The sequence below is a fragment of the Perca flavescens genome, chromosome 11, assembly GCF_004354835.1.
Source record: "Perca flavescens isolate YP-PL-M2 chromosome 11, PFLA_1.0, whole genome shotgun sequence".
NCBI classification, from domain to species: Eukaryota; Metazoa; Chordata; class Actinopteri; order Perciformes; family Percidae; genus Perca; species Perca flavescens.
Window position 1 is genome coordinate 1690996 of NC_041341.1, and position 27576 is coordinate 1718571.

Here is a 27576-nt window from a genome sequence, read left to right on the forward strand (position 1 = left end):
TCTCACATGACCTGAGCAAACTAAGTTTCAGATAAACTTCTTCCAAACTCGCGATATGGGACAAATGGAGGACCATGTGAATGCACCTTTGGAGGTCTTTGCTCTCAGAGTGTCATTCTTTGTTTCTTTATTTGTTAAGGTCATTTTTTTGGCCATTTAAGGCCTTTATTTTTATAGGACAGCTGAAGACATGAAAGAGAGAGACAGTGGGAATGACATGCAGCAAAGGGAGTCGAAACTTCTATATATGGGCGCATGCTCTACCAGGTGAGCTACCCACCTCCCCAGATTGTCTTTCTAAATATGACAAGAGTCACATAACCTGAGCAAACAAAGTTTAACATCAACTATGAGTTCAGGCCTCCAGAGTTTGATCAAGTTGTTTACATGTTAGTGTAAGCGTTTCCTTGGGAGAGGTTAATGAGATCCATGGAGGTTAAAGCACTCTGATAAAAACTTCTCACAGACTCAAACAGATGACAGATCCAATATTTGTGTTTGCGAGGCTACACCAGTACGTATCAAGGTCAGGTAAATAAGACAATCTCAGGTTATATGAGACTTCTAGTAATTTACCTGTTTTATTCATTAACATTTTGTTTTAGACAATCTTAATGGATAATGAATTAAATGTAACATATATAACTTTTGATGGTCATGTGGAACTGCACAAATACAGATATCTTTATTTTGTGATAATGTTTGCAGCATATATTCTAATAATTTCCAGTAATTCCACTATTGTGGGCATCATAGTGATTAACAAAGCCCTCCATGAGCCTATGTACATTTTTATTGCAGCTTTGTTAATCAACTCTGTTCTTTTCAGCACTGCTATCTATCCAAAGCTTTTGATTGACTTTTTATCTGAAAAACAGATCATATCTTATTCAGCCTGTCACTTTCAGTGGTTTATATATTACACTCTAGCCTCTTCAGAATTCTTCCTGTTGTCAGCCATGTCTTATGACAGATATGTGTCTATATGTAAACCTCTGCAATATCACACTATCATGACAAAAAAAACTGTTTGTATTTTCCTGATTTTAGCTTGGATTCTGCCTGCTTGTCAGGTTTCAGGGGGACCATTAATGAGTGTTAATAAAAAGCTCTGTTACTTTGTTTTGAAAGGAATAATTTGCAACAGCACAGTTCAAAAACTTCACTGTGGGAGTTCAACAATGCAGAATATATATGGCTTGATTGTTTTTGCAGTTGTTGTACCTCTCCAGGTACTCTTCATACTCTTTACATACACCAGGATACTTATAATAACCTATCGAAGTAGTAGAGAAGTCAGGAGAAAAGCTGCACAGACCTGTTTACCCCACCTGTTGGTTCTAATCAACTTTTCCTGTTTGAGTACATATGATGTACTGCTGGCTCGACTGGAAACAAATTTTCCCAAAACTGTTTATTTAATAATGTCTTTACAAATTATTTTGTATCATCCTCTTTTTAATCCGATCATATATGGACTGAAAATGAAAGACATTTACAAACATCTAAAGAGATTGTTCAGTCAAGACAAATAAAACTAATCACTTTTTTAATTATGTAAAAATAGTGCAAGATGTGATTTATCTCATTCTTTGAAGGTATTTAATTTAAAGATTTGTTTCGGGCTTACAGATAGTAAAAATCATTGTTTGCTTCAATGTCAAGTCAAATAATTTGATTGACTTATTTTTTACTCATCACGTAGTCACAACATCCATACTGAAGTTTACATTTGTTTGTGTAGCAACGAAACTAATTTGTTACCAGTATTGAAAATTTGTATCAGTAAAATTTTTTTTCTGTTTTCTGATGAATTCAACGACATTTAAATCAACAGCCTTGAGCATAAGATGTGTGCAGTGTGATTCTATGTTTAACTTTTTTTTGTTATATAAAGTATATAAAGTAGTGTTAGCAGTATAAAGTATTTTTTTTAACATCATTGTGGAAAAAGAAAAGAAGAAATCATAATATTGTTGCTGTTATGTTTTTTATATTAGCAATGTATATTGTAGCCAGGGCTTTACATTAACTTTTTTGATCACCAGCCAACATGGCTTGTAGATTTGTTTGAGGGGCTTTTCCCTTTATTAGAAAGGGGGAATGATTCAAACAGACTCATAGTTATTTGCTTTATTCATTGCTGGAGAAATTGGATAGTAACTTTAAAACGTTACCCGCCAGAGTTACTTTTTATCTGCTTTTGGTCAGGTTGGCGGGTGTTATTTTAAAACCCTGACTCTAGCCTATAGTCATTAGAAACAAGAAAACCAGTACGGTGAAGAAACAGTTTCTAGGAGACTTCGCTGGGTAAATTATGAATTGAAGACGTATTGAAGCAAACCTGATGATAAGGAATTACAACAGTCCAGCTTTAAAAGTTAGACATGCATGGAACGGTTTTTCCTTTTGCACCTTTTCTTGTGGGTGGCTTGTGGCTATGAGGTAGAATGGTTGCCCCATAACCACAAGGTTGGCGGATAAATCCCAGGTTCCTCCAGCAACATGTCAAAGTGTCCCTGAGCAAGACACTGCACCCTAAGTTGCTCCCCAGATGCTGCCTGTATAGCTGTCCACTGCTCCTAATACTATGGGTTAAATTCTGTAATAGGCAGTGTTCGAATTATCTTTTTATCTTTGAGGGGTGTCTTTCTATCTCATTAAAAAAAGATGGCACACCCCGCACACAAGGCTATACAATTAAATAACCCAGGCGTGAGTGGCACTTTTGCGCAGTATATGCGCACAACAGAGATGTTCACAAGTCATTTTTTGGAAGTCCAAGTCGAGTCTCAAGTCTTTGAGCTTGAGTCCAAGTCAAGTCTTTGAGGGGCAAGGTCAAGTCTCAAGTCTTTGGGGGGCAAGTTCAAGTCAAGTCTCAAGTCTATGGTCATCTGATCTGTCCCATAAATCTTATGAATCAAAAGCATGTCCAGACAGTACAGCATTAACATCAGTTGTAGGATAACTACTTAACACATCCCTCTAGCCCTCGGACCTGGTGAAATAATAACCTAAGTCTGTCACATCATATGGATACAACTATAAAGATACAATCTGCCTGTTCCCAGCATTAGCACAACACTTTGTGATGGTTAGCTTGTTACCTGTGATGATATATGCTAAATGTAACGTCTTTCTTTCATTCAAAGAAATGTCTAATGTTGAAGTGGAAATCAAGAGAATAGTGGCAGCGCCACACCAGTTAGGCTACAAAACAACATGCATCTCAGTGTCAGTCCAAATTACGCACGTTAAGCAGTTTGAAGTCACTGATGTAATGCCATTTATTTATTAGTAGCTCAGTGAGACTGAGTTTTTTTTTTTTCCAACTGTCACACGATTTTTGAAACCTCTCCCTCAAAATGCAAAACTTCACAGCAAATCTCCAAAACCAAACCAGCTATTTCTCAGCCTTTCACTCAGCTTTCAAATGCATAAAACACTTTTTTCAAAACATTAAACACAATTCTCTACCTAAAACACAAAAATCTAACAGGAAGTGACTTGCTATCCATTTCTAAACACAACCAATCAAAATGCTACACTTATTTACCAGGACACACACACACTCACATGTGCAAACACATTATGTCATAACTGAACACTAACCAATCATTGCTTTAGTATAGGCCTATACAGAGGTTTAAGGTCAGATTACCTGTTTTGAACAATGGATGCCAACAATAGACAGAGAGCAAGGGGAGGAGGAAGGGGAGACAGGGGATAACAACGAGGAGGAGGAGGAGGGAAGAAGAGTAAGAAGGAGAGCCATCTCTGATGAGATCAGGGAAAGAAGTCCATCTTGAGTAGTTTTACAGTGACAATTTCAGCATTACAAATCAATCAGACTTTGTTTTGCACAAAGTGAATACAATTCCCCCCCCACACACACACACACACACACACACCCCAGCCCCGACATACAAGCACGGACAAACACGCACACACACGCACACACACACATACACATATTCTTTATTCTAAAAATGATACCTTTGGTTTACATATGTTGGTACTTGTACTTTCTTGTTTCATGCTACTGTAAACAACACTGAGCTACTCTTACAAATGTAACGTTGTGCCCAATAAATATTTTCTGATTTAATGTAACATTAGATTGTTTTTTACAGTGCACTTTTCAACCCCTCTCAGCAGATTTACTGTCTCTCTAGAACATTGTAAATGTAGATATAAGCCTATGAAAGACAAAAGAGCTTTAGATTTAGAACAACAGTGGGTACATGGTATATCCAAAAATGTACTATTATGAAAAAAGTGTTTGCCATTTGATGCAAATGCTTCATTTTGAGATGTGTTTATGGTATTTTGAATGCAGTGTTTCATTGTGAAGGAGATTTGAGGCATTTAGCATTCTGTGTGTGCAGTTTTAGGAATTGTGTGTAGAGTTTTGAAAAAAGGAGACATGGTTTTGAAAACGTGTGTATAGCAGTTGGAAACAAATCATCCACGGGATTAATTACGCATCACATGAGTTTGCCCCCCTGACACAGCGTTTGTTCCTGGGGAGATGGATCTGTGAGTCCCGCCTCCTGTGCGCCATGGATGTCTGAGACTCAGCAACTATTGCTACAGACAGATTATAGCTTTATAGTTATAACTATAAAGATATAATCTGCCTGTTCCCAGCATTGGCACAGCACTTTGCGACGATGGTTAGCTTGTAACGTATGACAATATATGCTAAATGTAACGTCTCTTTTACATTAGCATGTGAGTGACTGACCTATTTAGGTCCGTTTTGAGATGCCTGATGAAGTCCGATGTTGTTGATCCGGCATCATTTATCTTGGTGCCACATACCTTGCATGTAGCTGTTCTCTTACTGCCACTGTTTACCAAGTTATTGAAAACAAGACTAATGACAAAAGGCACAACTCCGGGAGGACTTTATTATTTATATTTAATAATTTTATTTTCTGATTCTAAATCTGCAACTATTTTTCGTGTTTTGGTGGTAAAACCGAAACTTGTCAAAGGCCAAAAATGAATTCGGCGCAGGTGACCTTTTTTTTTGGTGGCATAACTGACAGTGATATTTACATGTATTGGTATTTACCTCAAAAGCACATTAAGCTAAAAGCAAGGTCACTTCTTCGGACTTGCGAGTGCTGTGAAATCGATCGTATGCGGTTTTGCTCACGTAGCCTGGTGGTGTGGTGGTAAAGTGCAGTCATGCTGCGTTCATGAGCGTAGGGTAGGCTCAGGTCTACGTCCGTAGTAGCCTATATTTTAATTTAACGTCTTTAATGGTAAGAGATCGCACAGGGATGGATAATGAGCGTTGATTAAGATTAAATTACAATGCCACATATAGCAGACATCTTCAGATATGAGAGACCCCCTCAGATTTTTAGCTTTGGTGCTTTCATGGGCCACTCTATGGGAGCTCGGCTCCCTCTGGCTCCCACGTAATTCGAACACTGGTAATAGCATTTTACTACATTGTACTCTGTGTATTTGACAATTAAGGAATAAAGCTTGTTTTGATTTGTTTGAGACAGGATGTGCCACATTTTTTGCAATATTACGCATGTGAAAAAGGTAGTTCTTGTTTTATGTGGGCATTAAATAATAACTCCAAGATTTCTTATGATGGAGCTAGAGGCCAGGGCATCCAGTGTAGCTATATCTTGGAACAGGGAAACAGCTGCAGCCAGGATCCAGGTGCGACCACAGTCCAAAGAAATCTGTGAGGTGAGAAAGCACCTCACACTCATATTCATGTCATCTATAGGGCGTGTGGGCGTCACGGCACTAGCGCCGCGGTGGCTGATGGGAAAAATTGCCATTTTGTGAGGCCACTCACACACACAGAGAGCGATAGAGAGAGAGAGCGCGTTAGAGAGAGTGAAACAAAAACAAACAGAGAAACGTTTTAGTCATGGGAAGAACTTGTTGTGTTGTTGGCTGTAATGTCCGTCCACACGATCGACGGGGCAAAAAAATAAACAACAGACTTTCTTTTTATTGTTTTCCTGCCTGGAAACAGAACGAAGGGAGTCGTGTTTCTGATGTTACCAAGCCAAGACGGATGGCCTGGATATCCGCCATAAGACGGACGGACGGACATACTTTCCGCAAACATCCCAAGATCACTGAAAGTGTGTTCCAGGCATTTTCATTCAGGTAAAGAACATAAACTTCATTTATCAAATGATTGGGTTCTCATTATGTTCTTTTTCCCCGAGAGGAAATCTGTTGACTTGCGGCAAAGTGAGCAAGCTAAGTTAGGCTAAGCAACTAGCTAACTAACTAACTAACTACTAGCTAGCTTAAGCTAGTTCACATAAAGTGCGCTGAATGAATGTGATCAAAACAAAGCACTCGGCTACAGTTAATTTGATATAACTTAAGTTCAGTCAAACCTAAAAATACTGAATATAATATTGATACTTTTGTCTCCCCAAAGGTAAACCAGCATATGAGATGGACGAGTCTCATCCAGACTGGGCTCCAACCATGCACCTGGGTCACTCTGAGGTCACAGCCACAGTGTCAGATCGGCATGGCCGCAGACAACTTAGACATAATTTGAACGAATCTGAGGGAGGAGGCCAAAATGAACAAAACAACATGAACGAAGGTGAGAGAGATGGAGTCCAAGAGGATGCTCAAGAAGAGGGATATGGGGATCAAGCAGAGGCAGGAGCTGCAGAAGAGGAGGAATGTAGAGAACCGACAGAAACAGACGAACCAGCTGCTAAGATACTAAGAGCAGAATGCCAGTTCTGTGAGCAAAGCAGTGCAGAACTAACCCGTCTTTTGCAGGAAAATAGGAAGCTTAAGTCTGAGTTAAACAAATTAAAGATGGATGAAGAGTTTTTCTAAGATAATACAGAGAAGGTACGAAATTATACAGGACTTCCATGTTTTGCAAATTTTGTTGTCAATGTTTATTACTGTTAAGCCCTCCCTGCCAGTTGCAAAGAAGCTGTCACAATTTCAAATGGTCTTACTGACACTCATTTGTCTAAAGGCTTGATCTTCCAATCAAGCATCTTTCACACATTTTTAATGTGTCACGTAGAACGCTTTCTGCTACCTTTGCCGACACCATAGATGTGCTTTATGCACGCCTTACTCCCTTGTTGTACTGGCCTGAGAGACACTGTTTACAAGCCACAATGCCACATCAATTTTTGGAAGCTTTTGGAAAGCGTGTTGCGATTATTGTTGACTGTTTTGAAATACGTACAGAGAGGCCGTCAAATTTAATGGCATGCGCACAATCCTTTTCCCACTACAAAAGGTACACACACAATGAAATACTTGATAGGAATTTCTCCCCAAGGCCAGATTTCATTTATTTCAAAGGGATGGGGGGGGACGAGCATCTGACAAGCACATAACCGAGAATTGTGGGCTTCTTAACTGGTGATTTAGTGTTAGCGGACTGAGGCTTTAATATTAAAGACAGTGTGGGAACGATGTGCGCAGAAGTTAAAATTCCTGCATTCACTAAAAGCAGAGGTCAACTCGATGCTAAGGATGTGGAAGACACACGTACTATAGCACACCTTAGGATACATGTAGAAAGGGTAATAGGTAGCTTGCGCAATAAGTACACACTATTACATAAAACAATACCAATTAGTTTGTTGCTTCCCTGTAAAGATGAAGAATTTACCCTTCTTGATAAGATAGTTAATGTTTGCTGTATTCTAGTTAACATGTGTCCAAGTGTTATTGTAAGGCCAGATGAAACCGTAAAGTGTGCATGCTAATGGTGCGTTCTTTTTGTCCACCGAAGTCGATCTGCGAGTCGTTTTGCAGAGTTACGAACCTGGGAGACGCTAGCTAGCCGGGACTCAGGGGAGACGCTAGCTAGCCGGGACTCAGGAACAGAAGGGTTGCACGACTCGGCTTGGCAGTCGCGGTGATAAAAACAATTCTTGCAAAGTGCAACAGTTAATTGTTTATTGTGCTTCTTGTGTTGAACTACTTTGAAACACTGAATTTCAAGTAAACGATTTTAAATAACATTTCAAGTAACTGATTTTAAATAACATTTCAAGTAACAGGTTAATACTCTTTGAGTCAATAACAGAGTCATAATCACTTAAAAAAAACAGCTTAACTAAGTAGTGCAATTCTTTTATAAACGGACACTTCTTTTCTACTGCTGTCTTTCACTTGGAACATGAGGCAGCATGCGCTTTCTCTGGGACTTCTGGGAGGCACACTTTTTTGAAGAATTATTGTGCTTTTTGTAGACGAGGTTCCCAGAACTCCTGGTCTGGAAAGACACACCACGGTGAAATTGTTTTCAGTCCAAACAACAAGATCACAGTGATTTGATTGGGTGACAAAAATCAGTGTCTGGATCTGTGTGTAGAAGCGGTGTTTCTTTTTCAATTGAAGCTTGTTTGAGGACATCTGGAGACAAAAGTCTTTGTCCTTCATGTCCAATGCCTGTTGGATGCTGCAGGATCAATACTTGAAAGGACATTTCACCTCCAGGCAGCCCTTGCCACAGCTTTACAACACTTGTTCGTTCTTGCCCGACGTTATATTCAAGCCCTGTTGTCAAGAGCGGGACCGTCTGGGGCGGGGGGGGAGAGAAACACCATTATACATGCTAAACTAAGTAGCAAGCTAGTGGTGGTATGAGCTAGCTAACCATAGCTATTAGCAAACCAATATATAATGGTATGACCAAACAACTCAATGAACCTTTTTAATTGTTACATAAAGTAACGTTACAACAGCATTAATGTAATGGAAATGTCGCGAACAAAACCCGACCACTTTACCAAAACTCATTCTCCCCGAGGTGGAGGGTCAAGTTCGGGGAAAATGAGACCAACTGGCTCCTCTTCACCGGCTGCCATTAACGTTACGTTAGCTACATTGAAATACCGTTGTTAGGAGTTTTAAATAAACAATACTCAATAAACTTACATTTTTAAGTGAACACAGCTTGTTTATTCTGAGTAAGTAACACTCAATAAGCTTATACTTATTAAGCGAAGACAACTTGTTTATTTTAAGTAAATGACACTTAATTAGCTCATGGTTTTTAAGTTAATGCAGCTTGCTTTTTCTGAGTAAGTAACACTCAATAAGCTTATACTTACTAAGTGAAGACAACTTGTTCATTTTAAGTAAATGACACTTAATTAGCTCATGGTTTTTAAGTTAATGCAGCTTGCTTTTTCTGAGTAAATACTTAATTAGCTCACATTTTTTAAGTGAGCACTACTAAATACTACTGACTTGTTTTCTGGTTCAGTTTACAGACTGAAAAGGACTATACAAGTAGCATATATCCATCCATCTTCTTCCGCTTATCCGGTGTCGGGTCGCGGCGGGAGCAGCTCCAGCAGGGGACCCCAAACTTCCCTTTCCCGAGCCACATTAACCAGCTCTGACTGGGGGATCCCGAGGCGTTCCCAGGCCAGGTTGGAGATTTGTTTTGTTTTTAGGCTTTAGAGTTGTGTGTGGTGGAGGTTGAGGACCTTAGCTAAGTTTCTGTTATCAAGTTTTGTTAGATGAATTTCATTTGTTAGGCACGACTTCTAGGTCCCATCTTCCACCACCCTTTTCTGACCTATTTCCTTGTTATGAATAAACACCATAATTTTCACTTTTACACTGACTCTGTCACAATTTCTTCATTGTCGTGTTGTTGATCCCGAATCCATCAAAGAGGTCATAACACAAAGTTCATAAAGTAAACGTGTCAACATTTCAAATCAACAGCCCTAAGGCCCTGACCCACCAAGACGAGCGATGTCCGTCAGTCGAAGTTGGTCCAACGGTGAGCAGCCGCCCACCTTAGTTTGTGCGATGTGACGGACTGTCGCCACGCGTCGGCCTTCGTGGGCCTTTTTTTGGCCGATTCAACATTGGCGCCAACCACTGCTGAACAGGCAATCAATGGGATGGCTTTCAGCTTGAAAACGGTAGCGAGCAAAACCAATGACTGTGAGCGCACACAGAAGGCTGTTCTCATTTTTCATCTCATCTGATCAATCCAACAAACACATAGCTGTCAAAACTGGCCAAAAGACATTTGAATGCTCTTTCTAAATAACAGTTTTGAAAGATTGGAATAACTATTTTTCCACATTATGTCCATAAGATGGCAAACATACGAGATACACATAACTACATGTGTTGGTTTATTTATTTCAACAATAACATTTCTTTTAAAAGATCTCTACATACCTACACATTAAAAAATAAACTCACGATAATAAATTAATATCCTGTACCCTGAAATTTAATACAAAGACCGTAATAGACCTCCCTCTCTCTGCTCCAACTGCATGGCTTAAATGTTCTGAGAAGTTCCTCATTCAGCTTTATCCTTGATTTTGACTCGTGAAGCCCCTAAGTGACACTGATGGAACATTCTGGTAGCAGGCATGTTTGACAGTTTGTCAATTTGTGTTTCCATGACAACATTTCCAAGATGGCTGTGTGCATGGTCAACAGATATAACAGGACTAGTTAATTTTTAAAAGCATTTTACAAATACAGCATGGTCAGACCCTGCACGTAGCTGCCCATTCTATTCGCCTCGCTTATGCCGAAAGTGTAGCTAGCTAGCCGCGATCTTTTCCACATTGTATTGAATGGGACACATAGCTAGCTAGCTGCTCCTCCTAACAAGACCCCCGACGTTCACAACAATGGTTAAAAAAAAAACGGTTAGCTTTTTAAGACCTTGGGGTAGCTGTGATATAAGTGCCGTGACGAAATTCAAACTGTAAATATATTATAGTTATGCCAGCAGCCGGCCGCGGAGCCCCACTGGTGAGTAATCCACAAAGGGTGACTTTGCCCTGGGTATGGAGCCCAGCAGGCTGCCGCTTTCTCGTCAGACTGTGTGGAGCTCCTAAAGTCCGACACGTCTTACCAAATTTGCAATTAGAAATCCCACTTTTCATGCAGTGATGGATGGTTTTACTGTTGGCCAGGGGGGTTGAAAGTGATTGTCAAGGAACAATAACACACTTCCTCTATGCACAAAGACAAAATAAAACAAAAATGAATTGCTTTTCTGCTAATGTAATTCTATATTTTACCAACATTTATTTAAAACAAACAGATTGTTGAAGCTGACGACACCTTCTTTTCCACCTGCGTAACATTGCAAAAAGACACATCCTGTCTCAAAAAGATGCAGAAAACTAGTCCATGTATTTGTTAGTTTGAGGCTGGACTATTGTAATTCCTTATTATCAGGTTGCTCTATTAAGTCCCTTAGGACTCTCCAGTTGGCTGGCTCCCTGTAAAATCCACAATTCAATTTAATATCCTTTTCCTCACCGACAAAGCTCTTAATGTTCAGTCACCATCATTTCTTAAAGAGCTCATAGTACCCTATTTCCCTACTAGAAGACTTCACTCGCAGAATGCAGAGTTACTTTTGGTTCCTTAAGTCTCCAAAAGTATTATGGGAGCCACAGCCTTCAGCTACCAAGCTCCTCTTCAGTGGAACCTGCTCCCAGTTTTGGTTCGGGAGGCAGACACTGTATCCACATTTAAGAGTAATCTTAAAATTCTCTTCTTTGATAAAGCGTATCAGTAGTAAGGGCTGGCTCAGGTTTGCCTTGGACCAGCCCTTTGTTATGCTGCTATAGGTTTAGACAGCAAGGGGACTTCATATGACACACTGTGCTCCTCTTTTACTCCATCTGTGTGCATTCATGTCCCATTAACACATGTTAATAATTTAGCTTCTTCCCCAAAGTCTTTGTGCTTTGTCACCTTTCAGATTTTCTTTGATTGTGATCGCATCTTGATCCTGGCTGCAGGTTTAACATACTCTTTACTCAGCATCACTAAACATCCTCAGAACATTACAATCCAAACACAAGGCCACAATGTGCAGACAGAATGCTATATATAAATATAGCATTTACTTCCACTTTAGTTTTGGTTGACTGTTGTCAAATTAATTTAATTTCTGTCTGACAAAATGTATGAGTCTTAATGCAGACTCTGGCCCAACAGTTAAGCCTTTTTGGCCTTCCTTAATCTTCACTAAAGAGGCTTTTTCCCTATGGTCTTTGTCACAAATGCAGCTGGTGCAGAATATAAAAAGTTCCATAAATCCAAAATCAGTTCTGCGGTTCATGATTTACTCAACTAAGGCTGTTAGAAACCTCACAGTACTTGTTTTCTTGTTTGTCATGACAAGGCATAGTCTACAAATAGTGTTAATAATAATGAAAAAAATGTGATAGCAACAATAGTATGGTTTCTTTTTTATTTGTTTATTTTTCCACAATGACATTTTTTTTTCATACTACTAACTCTTTACATACAATATATTGCCAGCCCTACACAAATCAAAGTCTTGCATTCAAGGCTGGTGATTTTAACATCTTGGGATTTTATCAAAAGACAGAGAAAATATGGTACTGATAGAAATTCCAATCCTAGTAACACGGTTCTATTTTACTACAAAAACAAACTTGAAACTTCAGCATGCATTTTGTGATTCCATGGTAAGATAAAAACAATATGTTGGATTTTTAAACATTAGCGGAAAAAATATTTAACATAACATTGTTTAAGCTAAAAACACATTTGCTTGTTTTTAAGTCTATTAGAAACAAATCCTTGAATGAAATACCTTCCGAGAATCTTTGCATTATTATTAAGTTGTAATGAGCGCACACAGTTGAAAATATTAGTTTAATTTGTCAGGACGGAACAATCTCTTGAGGTGTTTATAAATTTCTTTCATTTTAAATCCATATATGATCGGATTAAAGAGAGGATGATAAAAAATCATTTGTAAAGACATTATTAAACGTACAGTTTTGGGAACATTTGTTTCCAGTCGAGCCAGCAGTACATCATATGTAGTCAAACAGGAAAAGTTGATTAGAACCAACAGGTGGGGCAAACAGGTCTGTGCAGCTTTTCTCCTGACTTCTTTACTACTTCTATAGGTTATTATAAATATCCTGGTGTATGTAAAAAGTATGAAAAGTACAGGGAGAGGTACAAATTCTACAAAAAGAATCAAGCCATATATATTTGCCACTGTTGAAGTCACACAATGAAGATTCTGAACTGTGCTGTTACAGAGTATTCCTTTCAAAATAAAGGTGCACAGTTTTCTATTAGCATTCAGCAACATTCCCACTGAAACCTGACAAACAGGTAGAATCCAAGCTAAAATCAGGAAAATATAAACAGTTGTTTTTCTCATGATAGTGTGATATTGCAGAGGTTTACATATAGACACATATCTGTCATAGGCCATGACTGACAACAGGAAGAATTCTGAACAGGTTAGAGTGTAATTTATATACCATTGAAAGAGACAGCCTGAATAAGATATGATCTGTTTTTCAGATAAAAAGTCAATCAAAAGCTTTGGATAGATAGCAGTGCTGAAAAGAACAGAGTTGATTAACAAAGCTGCAATGAAAATGTACATAGGCTCATGGAGGGCTTTGTTAATCACTATGATGCATACAATAGTGGAGTTACTGCAAATTATTAGAATATATGCTGTAAACATGATCACAAAATAAAGATATCTGTATTTCTGCACTTCCACATGCCCATCAAAAGTTATATATGTTACATTTAATTCATCATCCATTATGGTTGTCTAAAACAAAATGTTAATGAATAAAACAGTTATATTACAAGAAGTCTCATATAACCTGAGATTGTCTCATTAAGTCAATATTACCTGAGCTTGATACACACTGGTGTGGTCCTGCAAACACAGAAATTGGATCTGTGACCTGTTTCCATCTCTGGGAAGTTTTTATCAGACTGCTTCAACCTCCACGGATCTAATTAATCTCTCCAAAGAAAAAGCTGCTATCATGTAAACAACTTGATCAAACTCTGGAGGCCTGAATTCATGTTGTTAAACTTTGTTTGCTCAGATTACGTTAATCATCATATTAAGAATGGCACTCTATGCATAATTGTAACAGAATAAATGATATAGCTGCCAATAAATCAGGAAAGCATTTGACCTCTTTAATAAAGAAAGTTTTGAAAAGGAAACCTATAGTTTTAAAAGATGTAAACTCAAACAAAATCCATACAAATAATCAGGTCATAAATAACGAATTCAGATCATTTTATGAAGAATTATATACTTCAGAAATAAAAGACCAGGACGCTCTTCCTTTCTTAAAATCAATTAACCTAAAAAGTCTTTCTCCTGAACAAATTGAAGATCTTAGCAAGGATATAACCAACATAGAAATACAATCTGCTATTAAAAACTTTTCCCCTAAAAAAGCTCCAGGAATGGATGGTTTTCCTATAGAATTTTACACCACATTTTGGGATAAGATTGATTCCCTATTTACAGAAGTGGTTAACTCGGTGCAAAAAAATAATAGTCTTCCTGAAACAATGTACCAAGCGATTATATCGGTTATACCAAAACCAGAGAAAACTTGTGAACCTCTGATTATAGGCCTATAAGCTTAATAAATTGTGACAAGAAGATCATAACCAAAATTTTGAATAATAGACTGGTACAAATTTTACCAAGTTTAATTCATTACGACCAAACTGGTTTTATACAGCATAGGGATTTAAGAACTAATACCAGAACTTGTATCTCCCTTACACAATATGCAAAGAAACACCAAATAGATCTAACATTAATGGCAGTTGATGCGGAAAAGGCTTTTGATAGACTGGAATGGTCCTATTTGTTTAAAGTTTTAGAGTTATACAATTTTCCATTAAATTTTATGAATATGATTAGAACCCTGTATAAGTCTCCTAAAGCATATGTATATACAAACGGAATTCTATCAAAACCTTTTTTATTAACTAGAGGAACTGCCCAAGGATGCCCTCTCTCATCATCATTGTTTGCATTAGCAATTGAATCCTTGGCTCAAAAAATTAGAGAGACAAAAGAGATAGGAGGTATCGAGATTGGAAAAAAACAGTTTAAATTGAGCCTATTCGCAGATGATTTATTACATTACTTAAGTAATGCGGTCACATCAGTTCCACATGTTATGGAAATAATTACAATCTTCTCAAGGATCTCAGGTTACAAAATGAATATTGCAAAAACGGAGCTCTGGGCAATAGACTCTTGCAAAAAGGACTTGGAGAATCTCACACAATTTCGAATACAGAAAAAAAATATAAAATACCTTGGAACTTATATTAGCCATGATAAGACCCAGTTGTATAAGGATAACTTTCTTCCACTGGTGAAAGATTTTACGAAGGATGTTAGGCAGTGGCAAGACTTGAAGATTAATTTAATAGGAAGAATAAATCTCTTTAAGATGATGTGGCTACCGAAATTCTTATTTAAATTTCAAACTATTCCTATAATGCCTCCTAAAACTTTTTTTAAAGAGGTAAATTCAATTATCTCTTTGTTCATTTGGTCAAATAAAGCATCTAGATTGAAAAGGAAACTTTTGTAACACTCAAGAGCAGAAGGGGGTTTAAATCTCCCTAACTTAGAGTTGTATTATGTAGCAGCTCAGTCATTTTATATTGATCGTATAATAAATAAAACAAAAGAAGATCCATGGATAGATATAGAAAATAATCAATTACAGTGCAACAGCTTACTGTTGGCGCTTTTTTCTAAGAGTAATATCAAATCAACAAATTTTGTTATTAATAGTACATTAAAGGCCTGGAATAAAATAAAAAAAATTCTTCATCAAGAAATGGGGCTTCCCAGGAATATACCTATTTGGAGCAATCCCTCAATAAATATACAGAGTACGCAACTATACTGGGAAACATGAATAAAAGGTGGAATAAAGCAGTTGTCAGATGTCATAAATCATGATATTGTTGCACCTTTCGGTGAATTAAAAAGCAAATATAATCTAAAAGATACAGAATTGTTTAGGTATATGCAACTGAAAAACTGGATTATCTGTAATGTTGACTTGGAAAAGAATATCAGCCCTGAATTATCTAATATTTTTAGTCAAATAAACAAAAAAAGGAGGCTGATCGGCTCTATGTACAATTTACTGATAAGCATAGAAAATAGTGATACATTATTACAAAGTATATACAATAAATGGACAGAAGACCTAGAGGTTGATCTTAAAGGAAAATGGAAAGAAAGTTTGTCACTAACGTACAAATTAACTACTAACGAAAATCTGCGTCTAATACAGTTTAAGATAATGACAAGAATATATTACACTAGAGATAAAATAAACAAGTTTGATGATACATCATCGGATATATGTGTAAAATGCAATTCATATGGTGACTCCCTTATGCATGCCTTTTGGTACTGCAAAGGTATAAAGAAGACCTGGGAGGGTATAGAGATTTGGTTATCTAAGTATACTAATAGAGAAATGATATTCTCCCCAAAAATATGTTTTTTTCAAGATATAGAGGGAATAAGATATCCGACTAGTTGGCAGATACTTTTTTCATCTCTTATCTTTAAAAAATTGATCTTGCAAAACTGTAAAAATAAGGAAGCACCTTCAATAGAGAATTGGAAGGCTCTAATGAAGTATTATCTGAGTATTGAAAGATCAATGTCAGAGGACAAAAATAAAAAGAAACAATTTGATAGCCAATGGAGACAAATTTATGATGCCCTCTAGAACCTGTCTTTAGAACCCCGTTAATTTATTTTACGTATGTGTGGATGTGTGGGTATATGTGTGTGGGTGGGAGATCTGGGTGGGTGGGTGGGTGTGATTCAGGTGGGTGTGATCTGGGTGGGTGGGGGTGGGTCGATAAAATCAATAAGAATTGAGGGAAGTATACTTTATAAAAAATAGAAATGAAATTGTGACGAAACTGTTTTGATGACATTTAGAAATTTATCTTTTATTGATTTTTTTTTTTATTTCTTATTTTTTTTCATTTTTTTTTTTTTATTGTTTTGCCTTCTTGGATGTATTTCCTGGAACCGGATTATGGTGACCCACAGAAATTAATACAAATAAAAAAAAAAAGAATGGCACTCTATGAGCAAAAACTTCTGGACAATGGTGCATTCAGATGATCTTCTGATGGTCCCATTTCCCACGTCTGGAAGACGTTCATCCGAATTTGGTGTGTTCATGATCTCAGTTTTTTCATGTGAAAAATGCACGGTAAAGTTAGCCATGGTGTTCCACAAGTCTCTGTGATTGGACCAATTCTATTCACCTTATATCTGGTTTCTCTAGGCAATATAATAAAGAAACACTCTTATGAAGATGATACCCAATTATAATCGGTCAAGCCAAAAGAAACCTAACAGTTAAACTTCAAGCATGCATAAAGGACATACACACCTGGATGACCGTTAAAACTAACCCATCATCCAGCCATTCGCCCCTAGCCGTGCGCGACAGACACTCGCCAGGATTTCCTGATACTATGCCACAATACTCTATCAGACAAGGTATTCACAGCAAGTAACATCTCAAAACCAATGATGAGAATTGGGGTTGTGTTTATTAATGAATCCTCAGCCTTCAAATAAAAACTAAAAATGTACAATGCCATTACATCTGCATTGAAATTAAAATTACACAAATTACACAAACTTTATAAGATGTAATTATAAAACAGTACAGAGTATTAGTGAAACACTTTCAGAGATAAAGTAGGCTACTTGCTGGGGGGTTTAGATATATTGTAGGCCTATACCAAAACTACACAGAGTGTTAGTTACTATATACTATAACTGTTCAAATATAAATGTATATAGCATGTGTTGCTTTGTGTTAAACAATTAGCATTGAATAACCTATTTAATATTTGGTAAATGTCATATTACACTTTTGATTCATATTAAGGCTGTGAAATTATGAAAATGACTAGGCCCTATCAATGTTGTCTATGAAGCTTTCACCAACAACCACCAGGTCTTTGCCTGTAAACGCAAATATGAAAGACAAGGAAAAACTGCACTCTGATGGAAGACAGACAGAAAGTGCAAGCTAGGATTTTTTGGTTAAACTTTTGGTTAAATTTGGTGAATTATTTAGCCCACTTCCCTGTATGTTATCACGTTTAGAGTGGTACCAATGCATGCCTGACGTTTTTCCGTTTAATTTAATACCATAGTCTTCATCCTAGCAGCAAATGTGAGCTCACTACAACCTCTCATATACAACTGATTGAAATCGCGGACAACCCGCGATTACTTTCTAACGCGTTTAATGTTTCAAATTACAGAAATTCTGAAGAAATTACAGAAATTATTAAATATGTTAAGTTTGACAGCAGCCCATGGGCCCACCACCTGTGGGAGGAACCGCTGGGGTCGGGTGCGTTGTCACACGGGTGGCAGTGAAGGTCAGGGGCCTCGACGGACCAGACCCGGGCAGCAGACGCTGGCTCTGGGGACGTGGAACATCACCTCTCTGTGGGGGAAGGAGCCGGAACTGGTGCGGGAGGTGGAGCGCTACCGGGTAGATCTGGTGGGGCTTACCTCTACGCACAGTCTCGGTTCTGGAACCATACTCCTGGATAGGGGTTGGACTCTTTTCTTCTCCGGAGTTGCCCAGGGTGTGAGGCGCCGGGCGGGTGTGGGGATACTCACAAGCCTCAGGCTGAGCGCCGCTACGTTGGAGTTTACCCCGGTGGACGAGAGGGTCGCCTCCCTACGCCTGCGGGTTGTGGGGGGGGAAACTCTGACTGTTGCTTGTGCATATGCAACAAACAGGAGTTCGGAGTATTCGGCCTTCTTGGAGACCTTGACTGGAGTCCTGCATGGGGCGCCAGTGGGGGACTCCATTGTTCTGCTGGGGGACTTCAACGCGCACGTGGGCAATGATGGAGACACATGGAGAGGCGTGATTGGGATCTAAACCAGAGTGGTTGTTTGTTGTTGGACTTCTGTGCTAGTCATGGATTGTCTATAACGAACACCATGTTCGAACATAGGGATGCTCATAAGTGTACTTGGTACCAGAGCACCCTAGGCCAAAGGTCAATGATCAGGGCCTCAGATCAGATGAAACGATTTTATAATCGTTTCATCTGATCTGAGGCCGTGTGTTTTGGACACTCGGGTGAAGAGAGGGGCGGAGCTGTCAACTGATCACCATCTGGTGGTGTGTTGGGTCAGGGGGTGGGGGAAGACTCTGGACAGACCTGGTAAGCCCAAACGGGTAGTGCGGGTAAATTGGGAACGTCTGGAGGAGGCCCCTGTCCAACAGACTTTCAACTCACACCTCCGGCGGAGCTTTTTGTGCATCCCTGTGGAGGCTGGGGGCATTAAACCCGAGTGGACAATGTTCAAAGTTTCCCTTGCTGAAGCTGCGGCGAGGAGCTGTTGTCTTAGGGTCTTAGGTGCCTCAAGGGGTGGTAACCCACGAACACCGTGGTGGACAACGGTGGTCAGGGAAGCCGTCCGACTGAAGAAGAAGTCTTTCCGAGATATGTTATCCCAGAGGACTCCGGAGGCGGTTGCAGGGTACCGAAGGGCCCGAAGGGCTGCAGCCTCTGCCGTGAAAGAGGCAAAGCAGCGGGTGTGGGAGAAGTTTGGGGAAGACATGGAGAAGGACTTTCGGTCGGCACGAAGGTGCTTCTGGAAAACTGTTCGCCACCTCAGGAGGGGGAAGCGGGGAACCATCCAAGCTGTGTACAGTAAGGATGGGACGCTGTTGACCTCAACTGAGGAGGTAATAGGGCGGTGGAAGGAGCACTTTGAGGAACTCCTGAATCCGACTAATACGCCCTCTATGTTAGAGGCAGAGCTGGAGGATGATGGGGGATCATTGTCAATTTCCCAGGCGGAGGTCATTGATGTAGTCAAACAACTCCACAGTGGCAAAGCCCCAGGGATTGATGAGATCCGTCCAGAAATGTTCAAGGCTCTTGGTGTGGAGGGGCTGTCCTGGTTGACACGACTCTTCAACATTGCGTGGAAGTCTGGGATGGTGCCAAAGGAGTGGCAGACCGGGGTGGACCAGAGGGTGTGTGCCAATTACAGGGGTATCACACTTCTCAGCCTCCCTGGTAAAGTCTATTCCAAGGTGCTGGAAAGGAGGTTTTGGCCGATAGTCGAACCTCGGGTTGAGGAGGAACAATGCGGATTCCGTCCTGGTCGTGGAACAACGGACCAGATCTTTACTCTCGCAAGGATCCTGGAGGGAGCCTGGGAGTATGCCCAACCGGTCTACATGTGTTTTGTGGATCTGGAAAAGGCGTATGACTGGGTCCCCCGGGAGATACTGTGGGAGGTGCTGCGGGAGTATGGGGTGAGGGGTCTCTTCTCAGGGCCATCCAATCTCTGTACAACCAAAGCGAGAGCTGTGTCCGGGTTCTCGGCAGTAAGTCGGACTCGTTTCAGGTGAGGGTTGGCCTCCGCCAGGGCTGCGCTTTGTCACCAATCCTGTTTGTAACATTTATGGACAGGATATCAAGGCGTAGTCGGGGTGGAGAGGGGTTGCAGTTCGGTGGGCTGGGGATCTCATCGCTGCTCTTTGCAGATGATGTGGTCCTGATGGCATCATCGGCCTGTGACCTTCAGCACTCACTAGATCAGTTTGCAGCCGAGAGTGAAGCAGTTGGGATGAGGATCAGCACCTCTAAATCTGAGGCCATGGTTCTCAGCAGGAAACCGATGGACTGCCTACTCCAGGTAGGGAATGAGTCCTTACCCCAAGTGAAGGAGTTCAAGTACCTTGGGGTTATGTTCGCGAGTGAGGGGACAATGGAGCGGGATATTGGTCGGAGAATCGGCGCAGCGGTGCGGTATTACATTCAATTTATCGCACCGTTGTGATGAAAAGAGAGCTGAGCCAGAAGGCAAAGCTCTCGATCTACCGGTCAGTTTTCGTTCCTACCCTCACCTATGGTCATGAAGGCTGGGTCATGACTAGGGTTGGGTATCGTTTGCTTTTTTTTCGATTCTGGTGCTAAATTGATACTTTTAAAACGGTGCCGGTGCCCAAACGGTGCCTGAACCGGTACTTTTCAATAAAGTTAAAAAAAGAAGAAGAAAAAAAATAAGGGTAGTAAACAACAGTCAGTGACTTGTTTATTGCTAAGGCCATGGTCAAAATTAAAGATTTAATAATAATGTAATAACTATAACAATAACTTATTTCACCAGTAAATTGCTGTTGAACCCCAGATGGGAAAAGGGTATTTTACAATTACTGTGAATGCACCACGAGGCTACCTGTTTTAAGTGAATCTGTGTTGTTTAATTCCGACAATGGCAGCTGCAAGTGAACGCACCGTCTGTGTTGTTTAATTTGGACAACGGCAGCTGCAAGTGAACGCACCTTCTGTGTTGTTTAATTCCGACAACGGTAGCTGCGAGTGAACGCACCGTCTGTGTTGTTTAATTCCGACCATATAAACATACTGTATATCTATGAATTGCGGCAGCAGAGCAGACTGTTACATCCCGCTGTAGAAGTCCTCCACAGTGAAATACAGTCACACTTTACACTGTTTAACGTTAGCTGTCAGCATTTTAACCGTGATTAATCCAGCTGCTAGGTAAAGGTAGGCTAACGTGACATGCTGTCAGGTGTAGTGTAAAGTCGAGCACTGAAATGAGGCACCGAAACTTTCGTTCTTATTCGGTCTCGTTACTACCGTTTACGTCGGCACCGGTTCCCTATTGGCACCGAGTTCGGTACCCAACCCTAGTCATGACCGAAAGAACGAGATCCAGGGTACAAGCGGCCGAAATGGGTTTGCTCAGGAGGGTGGCTGGCGTCTCCCTTAGAGATAGGGTGAGATGCTCATCCGTGAGTAGAGCCGCTGCTCCTTTGCGTCGAAAGGAGCCAGTTGAGGTGGTTCGGGCATCTGGTAAGGATGCCCCCTGGGCGCCTCCCTAGGGAGGTGTTCCAGGCACGTCCAGCTGGGAGGAGGCCTCGGGGAAGACCCAGGACTAGGTGGAGGGAGGTCCAGCTGGGAGGAGGCCTCGGGGAAGACCCAGGACTAGGTGGAGGGATTATATCTCCAACCTGGCCTGGGAACATCTCGGATCCCCAGTCGGAGCTGGTTAATGTTGCTCGGGAAAGGGAAGTTTGGGGTCCCCTGCTGGAGCTGCTCCCCCCGCGACCCGACACCGGATAAGCGGATGAAGATGGATGGATGGAAGTTTGACAGCACTAAATGGCACGATACTTTTCATAATCATGATGCACACTCATGTTGAGCTGACTATGCAATTCGCTAAGATAGGGATAAAGGCAGCCTAGAATGTTTCCTGCTCCTGGCACTTACCAGTATGAGCAGAGGTGTCAATTCCAGGTCCAGAAAGTAAAAGTCCTGCCATGTGTTTATTCCACCAATTAACTCAGCCAGCTGATTTCACTACTAATTAGTGAAATCAGCTGCTAATTAGTGAAATCTGCTGGCTGAGTTCATTGGTGGAATAAACACATGGCAGGACTTTTACTTTCTGGACCTGGAATTGACACCTCTGAGTATGAGTATTGCTGATGTGTAATTAACTCAATGGAGTAGGCCTAGGCCAGTCTAATGATGTAGGCCTACTCTTCTTCTTCAGTTTTATTTTTACACGTAGCATATAAGTGATTGTATTTGCGCCCCCTGCTGTTGGCTGTTAATATCGCTTTAATTTACTTTTTTTGTGCCGATGGCCATCGGTTGGACGGCCGTTCTGGACTTTTCCAGAACACACAGATTGTCAGTCCGTCCCGGGAGCAAGGTAAGAAACAGCGCAGCCAACGTTTACGAGCCTTGTAACGTAAGCTAACAGGCCAGCTCTAATGTTAACGTCCATCAGCTTGTATAAAGGCCTGACACAACACATTATCTTTGAGTTTGGTAGCTCCGTCAGAGAGGATGAGACAGAGGAGAGAGATTCAGCTGCAGTCAGGTGACAGAGAGTGATGCGGGACGGACAGAGTCAGGCTACCGATGTGTGTGTGAGAGAGAGAGAGAGAGAGAGAGAGTGTCAGGGGCCCACTGCCCCGTCGGAGAGTCTGAGCAGGATGAATCAGAGACTGATCACACACTTAATTTCAGCGATCCTGCATTATGGCCGACTCTGATAGAGTGAACCTCGTACATGTGATGGCAAAACAAACGCCTTTCTCAGAGAGGGCAAAGGAATTGCCAGCAGATGCAGAGGTCAGGGAATTCCCAAACTATTTGACATCTTCCACATCCCACATTGGAAGGGAAAAAAATCAATAGGGACTGGATAGTATATAGCAGCTCAAAAAAGACCTTATTTATAGAAGAGGAACAGGAGAGGAAGAGCAAGGGAAAAGGAGAGATCTGGGCGCGGGGGGGCCTATCTAAGATTATCTCCTCCCGGGCCCAGGCAAGACTGTCAGCTGGCGTGATCTCACATGACCTGAGCAAACTAAGTTTCAGATAAACTTCTTCCAAACTCGCGATATGGGACAAATGGAGGACCATGTGAATGCATCTTTGGAGGTCTTTGCTCTCAGTGTCATTCTTTGTTTCTTTATTTGTTAAGGTCATTTTTTTGGCCATTTAAGGCCTTTATTTTTATAGGACAGCTGAAGACATGAAAGAGAGAGACAGTGGGAATGACATGCAGCAAAGGGAGTCGAAACTTGGGCCGCTGCATCGAGGAATGAACTTCTATATATGGGCGCATGCTCTACCAGGTGAGCTACCCACATCCCCAGATTGTCTTTCTAAATATGACAAGAGTCACATAACGTGAGCAAACAAAGTTTAACATCAACTATGAGTTCAGGCCTCCAGAGTTTGATCAAGTTGTTTACATGTTAGTGTAAGCGTTTCCTTGGGAGAGCTTAATGAGATCCATGGAGGTTGAAGCACTCTGATAAAAACTTCTCACAGACTCAAACAGATGACAGATCCAATATTTGTGTTTGCGAGGCTACACCAGTACGTATCAAGGTCAGGTAAATCACTAAATAAGACAATCTCAGGTTATATGAGACTTCTAGTAATTTACCTGTTTTATTCATTAACATTTTGTTTTAGACACCATAATGGATAATGAATTAAATGTAACATATATAACTTTTGATGGGCATGTGGAGGTGCAGAAATATAGATATCTTTATTTTATGATCATGTTTACAGCATATATTCTAATAATTTGTAGTAATTCCACTATTGTGTGCATCATAGTGATTAACAAATCCCTCCATGAGCCTATGTACATTTTTATTGCAGCTTTGTTAATCAACTCTGTTCTTTACAGCACTGCTATCTATCCAAAGCTTTTGATTGACTTTTTATCTGAAAAACAGATCATATCTTATTCAGCCTGTCTCTTTCAGTGGTTTATATATTACACTCTAGCCTCTTCAGAATTCTTCCTGTTGTCAGCCATGGCCTATGACAGATATGTGTCTATATGTAAACCTCTGCAATATCGCACTATCATGAGAAAAACAACTGTTTATATTTTACTGTTTTTTTCTTGGATTCTGCCTGCTTGTCAGGTTTCAGGGGTACCATTAATGAGTGTTAATAAAAAGCTCTGTTACTTTGTTTTGAAAGGAATAATTTGCAACAGCACAGTTCAAAAACTTCTGTGTGTGAGTTCAACAATGCAGAATATATATGGCTTGATTGTTTTTGCAGTTGTTGTACCTCTCCAGGTACTCTTCATACTTTTTACATACACCAGGATACTTATGATAACCTATCAAAGTAGTAGAGAAGTCAGGAGAAAAGCTGCACAGACCTGTTTACCCCACCTGTTGGTTCTAATCAACTTTTCCTGTTTGAGTACATATGATGTACTGCTGGCTCGACTGGAAACAAATTTTCCCAAAACTGTTTATTTAATAATGTCTTTACAAATGATTTTGTATCATCCTCTTTTTAATCCGATCATATATGGACTGAAAATGAAAGACATTTACAAACATCTAAAGAGATTGTTCAGTCAAGACAAATAAAACTAATCACTTTTTTAATTATGTAAAAATAGTGCAAGATGTGATTTATCTCATTCTTTGAAGGTATTTAATTTAAAGATTTGTTTCGGGCTTACAGATAGTAAAAATCATTGTTTGCTTCAATGTCAAGTCAAATAATTTAATTGACTTATTTTTTACTCATCACGTAGTCACAACATCCATACTGAAGTTTACATTTGTTTGTGTAGCAACGAAACTAATTTGTTACCAGTATTGAAAATTTGTATCAGTAAAAATTTTTTTCTGTTTTCTGATGAATTCAACGACATTTAAATCAACAGCCTTGAGCATAAGATGTGTGCAGTGTGATTCTATGTTTAAATTTTTTTTGTTATATAAAGTATATAAAGTAGTGTTAGCAGTATAAAGTATTTTTTTTAACATCATTGTGGAAAAAGAAAAAAAGAAATCATAATATTGTTGCTGTTATGTTTTTTATATTAGCAATGTATATTGTAGCCAGGGCTTTAAATTAACTTTTTTGATCACCAGCCAACATGGCTTGTAGATTTGTTTGAGGGGCTTTTCCCTTTATTAGAAAGGGGGAATGATTCAAACAGACTCAGAGTTATTTGCTTTATTCATTGCTGGAGAAATTGGATAGTAACTTTAAAATGTTACCCGCCAGAGTTACTTTTTATCTGCTTTTGGTCAGGTTGGCGGGTGTTATTTTAAAACCCTGACTCTAGCCTATAGTCATTAGAAACAAGAAAACCAGTACGGTGAAGAAACAGTTTCTAGGAGACTTCGCTGGGTAAATTATGAATTGAAGACGTATTGAAGCAAACCTGATGATAAGGAATTACAACAGTCCAGCTTTAAAAGTTAGACATGCATGGAACGGTTTTTCCTTTTGCACCTTTTCTTGTGGGTGGCTTGTGGCTATGAGGTAGAATGGTTGCCCCATAACCACAAGGTTGGCGGATAAATCCCAGGTTCCTCCAGCAACATGTCAAAGTGTCCCTGAGCAAGACACTGCACCCTAAGTCGCTCCCCAGATGCTGCATGTATAGCTGTCCACTGCTCCTAATACTATGGGTTAAATATAGCCAGTGTTCGAATTATCTTTTTGTTTTTGAGGGGGTCTCTCCATCTCATTAAAAAAGTTGGCACAGCCCGCACATAGCCTAACAAGGCTATACAATTAAATAACCTGGGCGTGAGTGGCACTTTTGCGCAGTATATGCGCACAGCAGAGATGTTCACAAGTCATTTTTTGGAAGTCCAAGTCGAGTCTCAAGTCTTTGAGCTTGAGTCCAAGTCAAGTCTTTGAGGGGCAAGGTCAAGTCTCAAGTCTTTGGGGGGCAAGTTCAAGTCAAGTCTCAAGTCTATGGTCATCTGATCTGTCCCATAAATCTTATGAATCAAAAGCATGTCCAGACAGTACAGCATTAACATCAGTTGTAGGATAACTTTATGGGTCTTCTTAACACATCCCTCTAGCCCTCGGACCTGGTGAAATAATGACCTAAGTCGGTCACATCATATGGATACAACTATAAAGATACAATCTGCCTGTTCCCAGCATTAGCACAACACTTTGCGATGGTTAGCTTGTTTCCTGTGATGACATATGCTAAATGTAACGTCTCTTTCATTCAAAGAAATGTCTATTGTCGAAGTGGAAACTTCACAGCAAATCTCCAAAACCATACCAGCTATTTCTCAGCCTTTCACTCAGCTTTCAAATGCATAAAACACTTTTTTCAAAACATTACACACAATTCTCTACCTAAGACACAAAAATCTAACAGGAAGTGACTTGTTATCCATTTCTAAACACAACCAATCAAAATGCTACACTTATTTACCAGGACACACACACACTCCTCACATGTGCAAACACATTATGTCATAACTGAACACTAACCAATCATTGCTTTAGTATAGGCCTATACAGAGGTTTAAGGTCAGATTACCTGTTTTGAACAATGGATGCCAACAATAGACAGAGAGCAAGGGGAGGAGGAGGGGGAGACAGGGGATAACAACGAGGAGGAGGAGGAGGGAAGAAGAGTAAGAAGGAGAGCCATCTCTGATGAGATCAGGGAAAGAAGTCCATCTTGAGTAGTTTTACAGTGACAATTTCAGCATTACAAATCAATCAGACTTTGTTTTGCACAAAGTGAATACAATTCTGCCCCCCCACACACACACACACACATATTCTTTATTCTAAAAATGATACCTTTGGTTTACATATGTTGGTACTTGTACTTTCTTGTTTCATGCTACTGTAAACAACACTGAGCTACTCTTACAAATGTAACGTTGTGCCCAATAAATATTTTCTGTTTTACTGTAACATTAGATTGTTTTTTACAGTGCACTTTTCAACCCCTCTCAGCAGATTTACTGTCTCTCTAGAACATTGTAAATGTAGATATAAGCCTATGAAAGACAAAAGAGCTTTAGATTCAGAACAACAGTGGGTACATGGTATATCCAAAAATGTACTATTATGAAAAAAGTGTTTGCCATTTGATGCAAATGCTTCATTTTGAGATGTGTTTATGGTATTTTGAATGCAGTGTTTCATTGTGAAGGATATTTGAGGCATTTAGCATTCTGTGTGTGCAGTTTTAGGAATTGTGTGTAGAGTTTTGAAAAAAGGAGACATGGTTTTGAAAACATGTGTAAGCAGTTGGAAAAAACTGTAATAGCCTACAAATCATCCACGGGATTAATTACGCATCACATGAGTTTGCCCCCCTGACACAGCGTTTGT

The 27576-nt window shown here is 39.9% G+C and overlaps 3 protein-coding genes across 3 annotated transcripts; 2 read left to right on the forward strand and 1 right to left on the reverse strand.

Annotated features, from left to right (window-relative positions):
• Nucleotides 1-614: 614 nt before the first annotated feature.
• LOC114564226 (olfactory receptor 10K1-like) lies at nucleotides 615-1535 on the forward strand. Its single transcript, XM_028591469.1, has one exon. The coding sequence runs from the start codon at nucleotides 615-617 to the stop codon at nucleotides 1533-1535; it is 921 nt and encodes a 306-aa protein (XP_028447270.1).
• Nucleotides 1536-12670: 11135 nt separating this feature from the next.
• LOC114564227 (olfactory receptor 10J5-like) lies at nucleotides 12671-13597 on the reverse strand. Its single transcript, XM_028591470.1, has one exon. It carries the CDS (start codon nucleotides 13595-13597, stop codon nucleotides 12671-12673), a length of 927 nt encoding a protein of 308 aa, XP_028447271.1.
• Nucleotides 13598-23906: 10309 nt separating this feature from the next.
• LOC114564228 (olfactory receptor 6N2-like) lies at nucleotides 23907-24827 on the forward strand. The gene has a single exon (XM_028591471.1). It carries the CDS (start codon nucleotides 23907-23909, stop codon nucleotides 24825-24827), a length of 921 nt encoding a protein of 306 aa, XP_028447272.1.
• Nucleotides 24828-27576: the final 2749 nt, after the last annotated feature.

Bases quoted from the DNA above. Each gene is read 5' to 3' on its own strand.
- LOC114564226 (XM_028591469.1), top strand. From the start codon at position 615: ATGGATAATGAATTAAATGTAACATATATAACTTTTGATGGTCATGTG.
- LOC114564227 (XM_028591470.1), bottom strand. From the start codon at position 13,597: ATGGATGATGAATTAAATGTAACATATATAACTTTTGATGGGCATGTG.
- LOC114564228 (XM_028591471.1), top strand. From the start codon at position 23,907: ATGGATAATGAATTAAATGTAACATATATAACTTTTGATGGGCATGTG.